The following is a 12,955-nucleotide window of genomic DNA, read 5'->3' as shown; positions in this document are numbered from 1 at the left end:
GGCAAACGATCCAAAAGATTTTCTTCAGTGGGTGGTTTTTAGCTGATACTAAAAGGAGACTAAACCTTCTGGGTAGTTTGCTTCACCAAGAACATTTAGAGAAAATGTGGAGATTCTCTCAGGGATAGAAATTAACATGGACCATTTATGTGTCTCATAATGTAAAATGATGGACAAACACTGGCGGTCTGAACTGATTTTGGAAGCAGGGAGATAGCTGTCATGAATAATAAAATTTTAAGTGAATAAGTTTTTAGCCTAGTAACTCTGGTTGTGAATAGTGCTTCTTCCTACTACAACAGGTACTCAGTTATTAACCCTACACTTAATGCACCGGAGATTTCCTTCCATGATTTTTCATTATTTGGCTGGTATGAATAAAGCTATCAGTAGCACAGGTATCTTGAAGACAGCTTTAATTAGAAGTTTCAGTCAGGTTTAGAGACGTCATTCTCTGTATAAATTGAGCGACATTCATTAGTTAGCTCAAAACAAAAAAATCTTTCCTGATTAGATCCCCAAACTTATAAATTATGAGCAAAGAGCAATTGAAATACATCCTGGCTTGGGTTTTCAGGAAATCTTTTTCGTGGGGCTTTATTGGGGGGTACAGAAAGAGCGTGGGTGAAAGTGAAGTGAGGAAGAGGAGAAGATGAAGCCAAGCATGATAAATCATCAAGCCAGCGATAGATTCTCATTGAGTTAAAGTCAGTTTTCAGGAAGTGGGGCATTTTGTAGGTGGGACCTATGGAACTGTTACAATTTGTAACAGAATGCAGTGAGGAGAGACTTATTACTTCGATGCTGTTTTCTATCAGTAGTCAAATTTTGCCTCAGAAGATTTCTGAATACAAGAAATCATTGCTCTTAACCCAACATAGTACAAACTACACAAGCTACAAAATAACAGTAAAAAAAAAAAACCCATCAGAATGCTGAAGTAGCAAAGAAACCTAAAAGAAATAAGCTCTAGAACTAACCAAGCCTAAGAGAGGAACGGATGAAATGTGACAGGTGAAAGTTAAACTTTGTAAGAGATTGCAATAGCTATTGTCCTATTTTTGCATTTTCACCAGCAATGCTCCACAACCTTGAAAAAATTTTAGCATGACCATTCTCTTATATTTCAGCTATTCTAAATAAGTGTGTTTAGTGCTATATCTTTATGCTTTTAATTTGCATTTCTCTAGTAACTTTAAGATCCCAAACACTATTATTTCTGATAACCAGATTCCATCTAATTTCTTAACCACATTTTGCTATTAGCACCTATATTTTCTGTATTTCCATCATGAACACAAGTATTGAGCAAGGCCATGTCATAAGAATTAATTATATTTAGATCGGAGCTAGGAGTAGGTGTGATCCACAAACCCATTACTGAATCTGTTTTTTATCCGCCTTTGGTTCAGCTTAGAAACATCCTTATTATTTTATGGTAGAGAATTTTATCAATCATCTCTTTGGATGATTATTATGAAAGAGATTGAAATAGAGATTATAGGTTAACTACAAATCACAATATATGGATTATTGACTTGTACGGAATCAATGCATACATGCCCGGATGCAATTTGCACAAACAATTGGAATTGGTGGTCAGGCAAAACTTACAATAATATTCGCTGACAATGGCAGGGCGGTCACAATCATATATATCTTAGTATATTGAAGACGTAAGTAAATGTGAGTCCACCGACTGACAGTTCAATACTCTTATTATAGCTGTTTTCTGCTCTGGTTACAGGTGTGTTTGAGTTAGAAGCTAGTTCATCTAGTTGGGTTTCCACATTACATCCCTGTGGTATGGTTTGGAGTGGGTTGTGTGCCTTGAAATCCAGGTTCAATGTTGCAGTGTTCTCTAGCAGTTGACTTGGGTCCCCAGGTGGTATACAGAAACTCAGACAAACGTGGCCTATTAGGGTCATAGCACCAGGCATCATCCCCCCTTAAAATCCTTGAACGTAATGTTAGTCATTTTTTCTCCTAGTTAACAAGTTGGTATTCCCATTTCTCTACCAACTAAAATAAAATTATCTTCTCCAAGATGTGTATGCTTCCCTCCCACGCCCCTTCCCAATTTGATTTCGCCATCAGTATCCCTCCCTCATCACTCTGGTAGGAATGTCTGCCAGTCTGGGAGGACCTCATCACGCCTTGGCATGGCAGCCACTAAGTGGTCATCCACTCCTCCTGCTCTTTCAAAACTCACATCACAGTGGACCTGAAGACCCTTCTACCAGAGTGGCCTTTAAGAGACACATATAAGAGGATTTTGCATGGTTCATGGGTTCTGGGTAGGCTCTCTATAGAGCTGCCTGGCAAACCTGGACAGCGGAATGACTCGCCTGAAAGCTGGGCCTGCTGCCATCCTGGTGTTCTTCCCTACAGCAGTGGACCCACACAGAATTTGTTCTTTGTGATTAACTTTACTCAGCGTGATGTTTTCCAGATCCCTCTTTGTCATGAGGGGTTTATCAGGAATATTGTGAGGTATTTTCAGGAATGTGTAGTATTCCATTTTGTGTTTATACCAAAGTTTGTTTAATCCATTCTTGTACTGATGGGAAGGAATTTGGGGTGTTTCCAACTTCATGCTATTGTGAACTGTGGGAGAGCAAACATCTGCTCCTGATCAGGTTCTTATTCTTTGGCATATTTGCCCAGCACTTTTATTGCTGCATCACATGGCATTTCGATTGCTCCTTGGATTAGGAATCTCCATATTGCTTTCTACAGGGGTTGCATGTGTTTACAAGCCCTTCAGCAGTGTATACAAGCTCCAGCCTCTCTACACCCTCTCCAGCACTTGTTGTTATTTTTTTAATTGGCCTATGATGTGGGTGTTAGATGATAACTCATTATTGTTTTGATTTGAGTTTCCCAGATGGCTAGTAAATGAGAGCATTTCCTCGGGTGCTTGTTAGCCTTTCAGGTATGATTCTTTGTTCGTTTTTCTCGTGGGCTTGCAGGACACTGTAAATTTTAGTAATTAGTCCTTGGTCTATAATGTCATTGGTAAATATTGGTTCCCATTCTGTGGACTCTCACTTTACTCTTTTGATGTACTCAAGTGTACGTTCTGTAGTTTTCTTTATACTTCCGCTTGTCTTTTGTCTTTGTTCAGTTTATTCCTAGGCACATCAACTTCTGTGTGGCTATTGTGAAATGTATTGTTTTTGTGATGTCTTTTTTGAACCTCTTATCACTGGTTTATAGGAGTACACTTGATTTCTGCCTGCTGATCGTGTATCCTGCTAATTCCTCAAATTTCCTCAACAATCCTATTTTGGAGACCTTGGGGTTCTCTCGGCAAATAGCAAGAGTTTAACTTTTTCTTTTCCCAATTGTACTCCATAATTTCCTTGTTGTCTCTGGTTCTGGCTAGGACTGCCAATCAATGTTGAATAAGAGTAGTGATAAAGTATATCCTTGTTGGATTTCCGGTTTCAATGGGAATCTTTTAAGCTTTCCGCCATTGAAAGTGATATTGGCCATTGGTTTTTCATATATGACCTTTACTGTGCTGAGGAATTTCCCTTCTATTTCTTCCTTATTGAGTGCTTTTATTAGGAATGGGTGGTAGATATTGTTAAATGCTTTTTTCTGAGTCAATTGATATGATTATGCAGTTCTTATTCTTTATTTGTTTATGTATTGGATTATATTAAGTATTTTTTGAATGTTTATTAAGGCAATGTGCTCTGGGTCTATTGATTCTTTGATCATTATGTAGTGTTCATTCTTGTCTTGTATTATGTCGTTTCCTTTGAAGTCTATTTTGTTTGAGATTAATATTGCCTTTTTTTAGTTGCCATTTTCTTTCTTTTTTTAAAAAATCATTTTATTGGGGGCTCGTACAATTCTTATCACAATCCATACATACATCCATTGTGTCAAGAACATATGTACCTTTGTTGCCATCATCATTCTCAAAACATTTGCCTTTTACTTGAGCCCTTAATATCTGCTGTATGTGTGTCTACATCAGCATACTTTGGGTGAGGCAGCAGATAGGCTCAATGATGCACCAGATTCTGTCCTTGGTTTTTCCGTACTCCACTCGGCTCATCCTCCCTGGGCTCCATCCGTAGGAATGCGGCTCCTGATGCCTGTGCCCTAACCTACTCCAGATTACCCCTAGGCCAGTGGTGGTGTGGTGTGCGCCAGCTTACCAATCATTGGTAGGAGGGAGTCTCATCCTTACTGGGTTACGCCCAGATAACAGCTTGAGTTAAATTGGCTGAGCCGGGGGCCATATGTCACTCTCCCAACACTGATCACTCTGGCTTGAAAGGAGCATGATGTGATTAATTCACCATGCAAATTTTTTCTTCCATTAACCAAGTGTGTGTTGGGCGGATGGGTATCTAATAACCTGAAGACAATATTGGTAATTTCCCTCATCCAGACCTCCCAGCCGGTTGATACTGCGTGTATCACTACCACTGCCATAGGCCATGCGCACAATCAGAAAGGCATTGCATGTCAAGCTCTATCATGAAAAATGCCCAGGAAATTACTTGAGCCTGGCTGTTTTGATTTTGTGCTTTCCCTCAAGAAACATTACCTCCCATAGATGTGACGCTGCTTCCATTTCCCTCTAAAAGATACTTCCACCTTCAGTCATGGGGATTTGCTGATCTTTCTATCATCTCCTTAGAGAAGACAAGCTCAGTCATAGCTGTAAATGAAGTGTGGTTTCTATCAGCAGTGAATTTATTTTCTGGTCGCTAGTGTGATTTCTGGCTTCCTCCACCCTCTTGATATTTTCAAATAAACCGTGTTCACTTAGCTGGGAGTCAAGAGCCTGTGTGATAATCCAAGTATATAGAAAAACACAGGAGAACATAAACTTGACCCCAAGACAAATTAAGATTTGATTTTAATTTCAGGTAATGGGACCTTGATCGGAGCATCTGCAAATGTCGTTTGTGCAGGAATTGCTGAACAGCATGGTTATGGATTCTCCTTCATGGAATTTTTTAGGTACTTTCAAACTCATTTAAAATTTCTGTTTAACTATATTATCTCTAATATTATATTAATTGAAACAATAATGGCACACAGTGTCAAGAACTAGGATACTCATGTTTTTAACAATCAGTGGGGTTTTGATGTAGCTCAGACAAGACACGTTATAGCTATATTGCTGAGATTAGTTTTATAATTCAGACATCTGTGAGAATGAATGCTTCAAAATAATCCAGGAATCCGGAAATGGTTGTAAGCTTGCCTGGCATATAACTTTCATGTGGCTGCTCTAAAGGAAATTCCCAGGGAAATTTATAAGGCATGGCACATGCGAAAACTCCACACTCACAAGGACTGAGGCATGGCATACTGACGAAGCATTAGTTGTGTATATGTAGGGTGGAGAAGACACAGTTGCCAGCACAAGGCAGCCTGCTGCCCTGGAGCTGTGATGGCAGGGGTCCTGTTTCTCTCCACGTCTATTTCCCCCTTCGTGCCCATTGTCATGGGCATAACTGCATGTTTGGCTTTCCTCCTTCTCCGAATCCATGTCTTCACATGTTCACTGTGCAGGCACCAGTTTGCACCATTCTCAGAGCCTACTTTTCTCATTCAACTCAGGAGCGTGACCTTTCTCGGAATACAAAGTTGTGTGCTGCAGCTGTTAGGTGTCCTTGATTCAACTTTTGACTCAGAGAGATTCCATGTGACTGAGTAGAACTGGCCCACAGAGTTGCTAGACTGCAAACTTTGGAGCAGATTTCCAGTTCTCTGAGTGGGGGTGTGCGCATACTGCAAGCCTATTGATTAGCAGATGGCAACTTAACCAAGCACCACCAGGTACCCTGGAGTGAGATTGTGACATTGATGGTAAATCGAATGTAGGACGTTACATTTGAAAACTGCCGTCTGCAGTCGTGCTTTGTTATTTCCTATATCAGGTGGCATGCCAGGTAAACAGCACGGTAGGCACAATGGATGTTGGTTGTCTCATGAAATGGTGCAGCCAGCATATATTTACATTACTTTGTTGTTGACCAAAGCTCGTTGAAGATCCTTGGGAGTAAACTCAGAGATGGCATGTATGTGCAGAACTGGTTATCAGAACCTACCTCTGTCTAAAAGTTTGGCATTACACTGTGACTGCACAGTAGCCTCCAGGGCTGTGCTCTGGTACTGGGCACTAGACCTACGTGGGAACTGCCTGCTGGAAAGCAACACATGGGTAATCGGTCACACTCAGTAAAAGACCCCCGACACAAGTCTCTGTGGCTATTGGAACTTTTACTACACTGGTCATTTTCATGGTTCCAGAGAAACTAGTCATACTTACTCGCTTTGGTGGGCTGTTAATATAAAATTCACTCATGGGAGACTTGTGTCCATGCAGAAGGCCCTTGGTTGCCTTGCTGGGCAGAACACTGTAGGCAAATTGCTGGCCTTGCTGCTAAGGGACACATCCAAAATATAATCCTTGCACAAGTTCCTCTTGCTTAGACTCCTATTTGCCTTGTTTGACTATAAAAGGAGTAACCTTGTCCCTCAATCAGGACACCATTCATGATGGCAAACAGATCAGGTTACTCTGTCTCCTGCTAGTAGCTTGCCTTTGCAGGGTGGGCTCCAGGTACACAGCGAAGGGGTCAGCAGTACTAGGACCTGTAGCTTATTGAAGAGGGTTAATGTCCAGGCCAGTGGGGGCATGTGAAGCACATAGTATTCACTTAGTGAGTGGTATGTGCATGCACTGAATTGTGCCATTTGTGTGTAGTTAATGTGTTGAAAATTTAGGGTGGTTATCGAGAAATTGAGGGCCTCAAAAGCCTAGGGGGAAGATTGCTTATTCTTAGCCCCAAAAGTTCATTGACCATGGCCATATGGATTGGATCCATGTGTTTAATGGAGAACGACTCTTCCGTTGGTCAGTTATATTCAAGCACCAAGGCTTCATTTTGCACTGGTTCTTGTTAAGTGCCCCTGAGTGTATTCTAACTCACAGCAACACTGTGTAAACAGAACAAAACACCACCAGGCCCTGCATCATCCTCACTTTTTCTCTTCCTTGAGCCCACTGCCGCAGTTCGTGTCAGTTCATCTTGCTGGAGCTCTTCCTCTTATTCGCCGCTACTCCCCTCTACCAAGCACGGTGTCCTTTGCCAGAGACTGGCCTCTCCTGGTCACATGTCCCAAGTACCGTGCATGCGATGAAGTCTCACCATTTTGCTTCTAATGAGCATGCTGGCTGCACTTCTTCCCACGCAGATTTGTCTGTTCTTTTGGCAGTCCATGGTATTGTATTGGGTCAGGCAAATGTAAGCCTCAAAGTAACATCCTTGCTTTTCAATATTTTTAAGAAGTCTTGTGACTTACCAATTGTAACATGTCATTTGATCTCTTGATGGCTGATTCTCTGAGCATTGATTGTAGATCCAAGGAAAAGGAAATCGTTGACAATTCAACCTTTTCTCAATTTTTCAGGATATTCCCTATTGGTCTAGTTGTGAGGCTTTTGGTTTTCTTTACATTGAATTTTTATCCATACTGAATTCTGACCATCATCAGCAAGTGCTTCAAGTCCTCCTCACATTCAATAAGCAAGGCTATATCATCTGCTTGTGCAAGAGAATCAATAAGCTTTCAATCCTGCTACCACACTCTTCTTCACATAATCCAACTTCCCTGATTATTTGCTCAGCATACAAATTGAATTAGTAGAGAGGATACAACCGCACATTTCTTGATTCTTAACCATACATTATTCCCTGATTCTGTTCTCACCCCTTCCTCTTGATCCATGTTTAAGTTCCACATGAGCACTATTAAGTGTTCTGGAATTCCCAGTCTTCTTAAGGCCATCTATGGTTTATTATGCCATAGTTATGGTCATCTTTTTACCAGTTTGGATGATCTTTCTGTTAGGTCCTTGAGCTAGAAATTCAGTGAAGTTATCTTAGGAAATGATCATCTAATAGTTATAGGGTCCTCAGTTATAGGAAATGTATTGTTTGCAATTTCAAATGTATAATTTGTTTTTATCTATATTACTTAAAAATTGAATTCCTTAAAAGGTATCACCTATGATACACAGGAATGCAGGAAGATCACAGGCCAGTAGGTGGGAATTCTTGTAAATCCAGTGGTATTGTAAGCATCTCAGTGCTGACAGTGGTCTTTACGTGGCTTCTCCAGGTCCAGAGCTCTGGATGCATCAGGGTAGGTCCATGTGGCTTCTCAGGGGTGTCTCATCGAGAGTGAGCAAAGAGAGAAAGTGTCTCCTGCCTCCAAGGAGGAAAATCAGGATTTCCCAGAATTCTCAGCAGAAGTCCATGCCCACACAGATGCCTCATTGGCCATGATCTGCTTGACAGGCCAGACTCCACCCCTACATTCTTAATTCCTTAAATTGACAATTATATCACTATCACACTTCTTATGACATGACCTTGTTCAATATTCACCCTCATGAAGAAAATACAGAAGATATGGGTGTTATAGCAAGGTGTGGTGAAGAAACTAGATGGTGTCAGCTATCAGGAGATATAGCACCAGGATCTTAAAGGCTTGTTTTCAAATAAGCAGTCATCTAAGTGAGACATCCACATGAAGGAAGCACACCAGCCTACATGATCCAACGATGGAAAATAAGCTAATACAAATTTGAAGGGAACTATGGTCTCAGAGCTTAAATTGTGAAATTCTGGTTCGCAGAAGTCCAAAATACATTTTCAGAATCTACATAGGGAATAAACCTCCAGCGATTTCCTTCTGACCACAATCAGGAGATGAGACTAACCTGGTTATCAGATGGAGAGTATTGTAGAGATGATTATAGTAGATTAAAATGGAAAACCTGGCTGGAATGATTAAAACCTTATCATTAGATTGCCTTTTGGACACATTTTGAATTTGCACTGGTTTTAAATATTTTCTGTTTTCTCTTAAGCTGGAGTTTATCTTTGTTGTATTTTGCTATTGTTGGTAGCCTTTTTAACTTTCTGTTATGCACTTTTATATGTGTTTTGGTATATGAACCCTAGGATGGGTGAATTGATAGAGATTAAGATTTCCTGGAGGGTGGGACATCAGGGGACAGTAGGGGGTCATGGGGAGCTAATAAGGCATAAAAGAAAGAAAATGTTTTAAACTAATTGTGGTAGTGATTATACTTCTTGATACAACCAAACTATTGAATTGTATGATGTCTGGAGTATATCAGAATAAAATATTTCTTTCTCTTCTTTTAAAAAAAGAATATATTTAATATTCTTTACTAAAACCATGATTCAAAGGGGGTCAATTCTTCTTCAGACTTCCTTATTAATTTTCCAGGTTACATATGCATATCCTTGGCTGGGGTAGACCTCACCTTTTCCTTAAGGAGACATCTCTCCATTTTTACCCTTTAAATAAGCCCCCCCCCAAGTGGATTTGTCAAATGTAATAAGCCATATGAATTCTTGACTCATTCTTCCATGGATACTGATTGTGAATCCAACTAACATGAAATACTTGGCAATTTTAATCTTTCCTACTATTACCTATTGGTCCAGTTGTGAATATTTTGTTTTCCTTATATTGAGGTTCAATCCATATAGAAGATTGTAATTTTGATTACATAAGGTTCCAAACTAGAAGAGTAGTTCTAATCTGTCACATGAGGTTATGAGGTTGCTGTGGGTCAAAATAGATTCGACGGCTTCTAACATCAACAACATAGTACACATACTTTTGAATGCCAGTGTTGTCTTTTCCCCCTTAATGTATCACAGCTCAACAGAAGGGCCAGAATTAAAAATACTCAAGCTCACTGTCATTAATTGAGTTGATTTTGACGCATAGTGACCCTATAGGATAGGGTAGAACTATTCCTGTTGAGTTCCCAAACAATCTTTATGGGAGCAGAGAGTCTCACCCACCCCCCATCCCCCACAGAGTGCATGGTGATTTTTCTTCTGATTTTACGGTTAGCAGCCTGGTACCTAAGCCACTACATCACCAAAGCTCTTCCTCTCTGTCTTCTCTCGCATCCTTTCTCAACTGTCATGATTGGAATTTGTGCTCTGGGAAGAGTAAGCTACGTGCAGCCTTCAGTGAGGAGACTCGAGGTGCTTGGCCAGGCCTCGGATGATCGGTTTACTCAAAGAACATTACATTCAAGCACACCTTCTTGGATGATGGGCACTCCTTAGGAGATCCTCTGTTCTGCTGTCCTTTTAAAAAAGAGCACCGTGGCATGTCATCACCTTCCAGATAGCGAGACACAGAAGCTACCACAGCTAGCCTGCCAGAGCCACGGTGAGCCACGGTCCTCTTCATGTCTAGCCTGATCTCCAGGCTTATCTTCAGGAGAGTGCCAGTGCTCTGAGCTCAGCAGTCCCCGGCATTTGAAAGAGGCTCGTTCGCTTCCGGCAGGCCGTGGGCAGCCTCAAACTTACCCACACAGGTGTGGGTCAGCATCCTCATTTTCATTCCCACAGGTGTGCAGAGGAAAGCATGCTTACTTTCCCTGACTCCATGGGATTATGTAGGCATCTTCACCCTTTCCCTATGGGTGTGGTGGGAATACTCTTTCTCAACCCCACAGGCATGGGTGGGTGGGTGGGCATGCTCATCCTTGTGTGGATATGAGTGGACAATCTTATGTTTATCTGTGAAAAACTTGTTAGTGTAGCTAGTGTAGTTAATTAAGATCCTTGCTTGCACCACAGGCAAGCACTCGGCTGCTAATTGAAAGGTGGGTGGGTTAAACCTGCCAGTTGCTCTTAGACCATCTATGGTTGTAAAGATTCCAGCATTGGAAATCCTATGGGGAAGTTGCCATGTTTATTCTATACTTGCTATGAGTTCAAATCAACTTGATGACAATGAGTTTAGTGTTGGTTTATAGTTATCAGTGGAAACATGGGTACATTTGAAAACATGCTTGTGCATAGAGAAGCACACATGTAGGGAAGATCCTCATTTTCATAGCACATGTTTTACATTTATGCATAATATCTACACCTGTGAGGACTTTAAAAAGTCATGGGAAAATTCCATTCTTTTAAAATACTTTTAAAAGATTATATATATATATTCTAAGGAACACTCTTTCTTTAAGAGGAATATGTGTGTATATGTCTGTATGTGTGTGTGTGTGTGTGTGTGTGTATATATATATATATGATATAGAATACCCCAGTGAAATCACAGTGTGGTGAAAACAGTTTGAAGTTGACTGGCAATAGAAAAGTTGGGAGTTAAACCTCACCCAGCAGAATTATGGAATAAAAGATCAGGCAATATGTTCTATAAATATTAAAACAAAACAACACACACACATAAAATATGGAGTAATTCTACTCTGTCATTAGTTGGAACCAGTTTGTCATAAAGGTACCAACATATAATCCAAACAGTTTGTACCTCAATAATACAGAAATATTTCATTTTCCTTTTTATTTCTCTTAGGCCAATGGTGGCATTTGTTTCCTGATCCTATCTCTCAGCCTCTTTACAGGTTCACAGGTGAGGGATGCTCGGTCTTCTGGGAGCATGAGTTCTAAGAAAAGCTCTTTAAGAGGAACGGTTGAGCGCCTGCACAGTAAGTGATGCAGGCACAGCTGGCACCCAGAGATTAACAGTGACTCAGAGACTGATGTGCGAGTGACTGGCATCCCCAGATTAGCCCTCCAAGTTTATAGATGGAAAAACTGAGGCTCCACAGGGTCAATTAAAGATCTATACAAAATATTATGCTAGTTTCATATAAAATTTCATTCAACAGAAGATGCTTAATAGGAACAATTATCCTGATAACCTAGACTAACACTACATTTTTATTTCTAGTAACGAATGGTAGTTAAATTTGTAAATGTATAAAGCATAGAGTTCTAAAGGGCACATGTGCTTGGGAGACAATAATGGCTATGTCCCTCACAGGAGTCTCTGTGTCCCCCAGCCATCGGGGGAACTTAGGTAAGTGACCAACCTATTCTTACTGCTGGCACTTTGGGAGTCTGACACTGCTCTGTGATCAGCCTTTTTCTGTATTTCAGACTGGGTTTTCCACTGATGGTGGTCTCCTGCACAGTTGGGATGTGCTATCTCCTGGTTGCTCATGTTGTAATGGAATGGAATTAAATTTGAATCATCATCAACTTCAGGCTATACCTTGATGGCCTAAGAACTCTCTTTGGATGCAAGAACAGGTGCTCACTCAGAGGATGCTGCATGGTGGCGATACTGCATGATGAAGCCATTGGCACCCAGGTGGATACTGACATGTTGAATGTCTTTCCTCTCCAAATATAGAAAATACAAATACTTGAGATTTTGTTACATTAAAAGATTTACTATTTCAAAGCTTTTATTTTTTGCTCTACTATATAGGAAAAGGTACATATCAAGCATTCTACTCCTCAAAATGGCTTATGATTCATTTAAGACTATAGAGTTTTTTTTTCCATGTAATCACTTTACAGGTTAGAATAATTAGCATTCAAATCTGTGCTCTAAATAAACATTATTCCTGGGAAATGGAATACAAGTTTTCAGCAAACTACTCCTTGGAAGAACTTATGTGTCCGAGACAGAGCAGGGGCTCCTGACTGGCCTGTGAAGGGAATGCATGTAAGATCCTGTGTGAACAAGTTATGAACAAAGGACCCTCTGAGAACTCGCTTGGTAAACACCTTAACCTTGAAGCCTGGTAAATATGCTGTCACAGGACTGTCCCTGGAGATAAATCCAAATTCATGTTGACTCAGACCCTGAAATAAGATAAAATTAAGAGACTCAAAGATGAACGGAGCAACTAATTGGAAAGTTGCTTGACCATCTGCAAGGGAGTGATGCCCTCGGCTTTCATAGTGCCATTTAAAAAAACAAGACATGTTCCTTAGACAACATCCTTTCTGAACCAGCAGGGTGGGACCCACTTCACTCCCAAAGCAAAATGTATCTTATGAATGCTTTATTTCTTTTGAAGTGATCCTATGCT

At 40.5% G+C, this 12,955-nt stretch overlaps 1 protein-coding gene across 1 annotated transcript in view; it reads left to right on the top strand.

Annotated features, from left to right (window-relative positions):
• OCA2 (OCA2 melanosomal transmembrane protein) overlaps nucleotides 1-12,096 on the top strand; it is a 154,551-nt gene extending 142,455 nt beyond the window's left edge. The window contains exons 22-23 of the mRNA XM_075535554.1: nucleotides 4,896-4,989; nucleotides 12,012-12,096. Coding sequence (XP_075391669.1) covers nucleotides 4,896-4,989; nucleotides 12,012-12,096 — 179 coding nt within the window. The remainder of the gene's footprint in view (nucleotides 1-4,895; nucleotides 4,990-12,011) is intronic.
• The last annotated feature ends 859 nt before the right edge of the window (nucleotides 12,097-12,955 follow it).

The sequence above is a fragment of the Tenrec ecaudatus genome, chromosome 17 (assembly GCF_050624435.1).
Source record: "Tenrec ecaudatus isolate mTenEca1 chromosome 17, mTenEca1.hap1, whole genome shotgun sequence".
In the NCBI taxonomy this organism is placed as follows: domain Eukaryota; kingdom Metazoa; phylum Chordata; class Mammalia; order Afrosoricida; family Tenrecidae; genus Tenrec; species Tenrec ecaudatus.
This window is presented reverse-complemented; position numbering and strand designations above follow the sequence as displayed.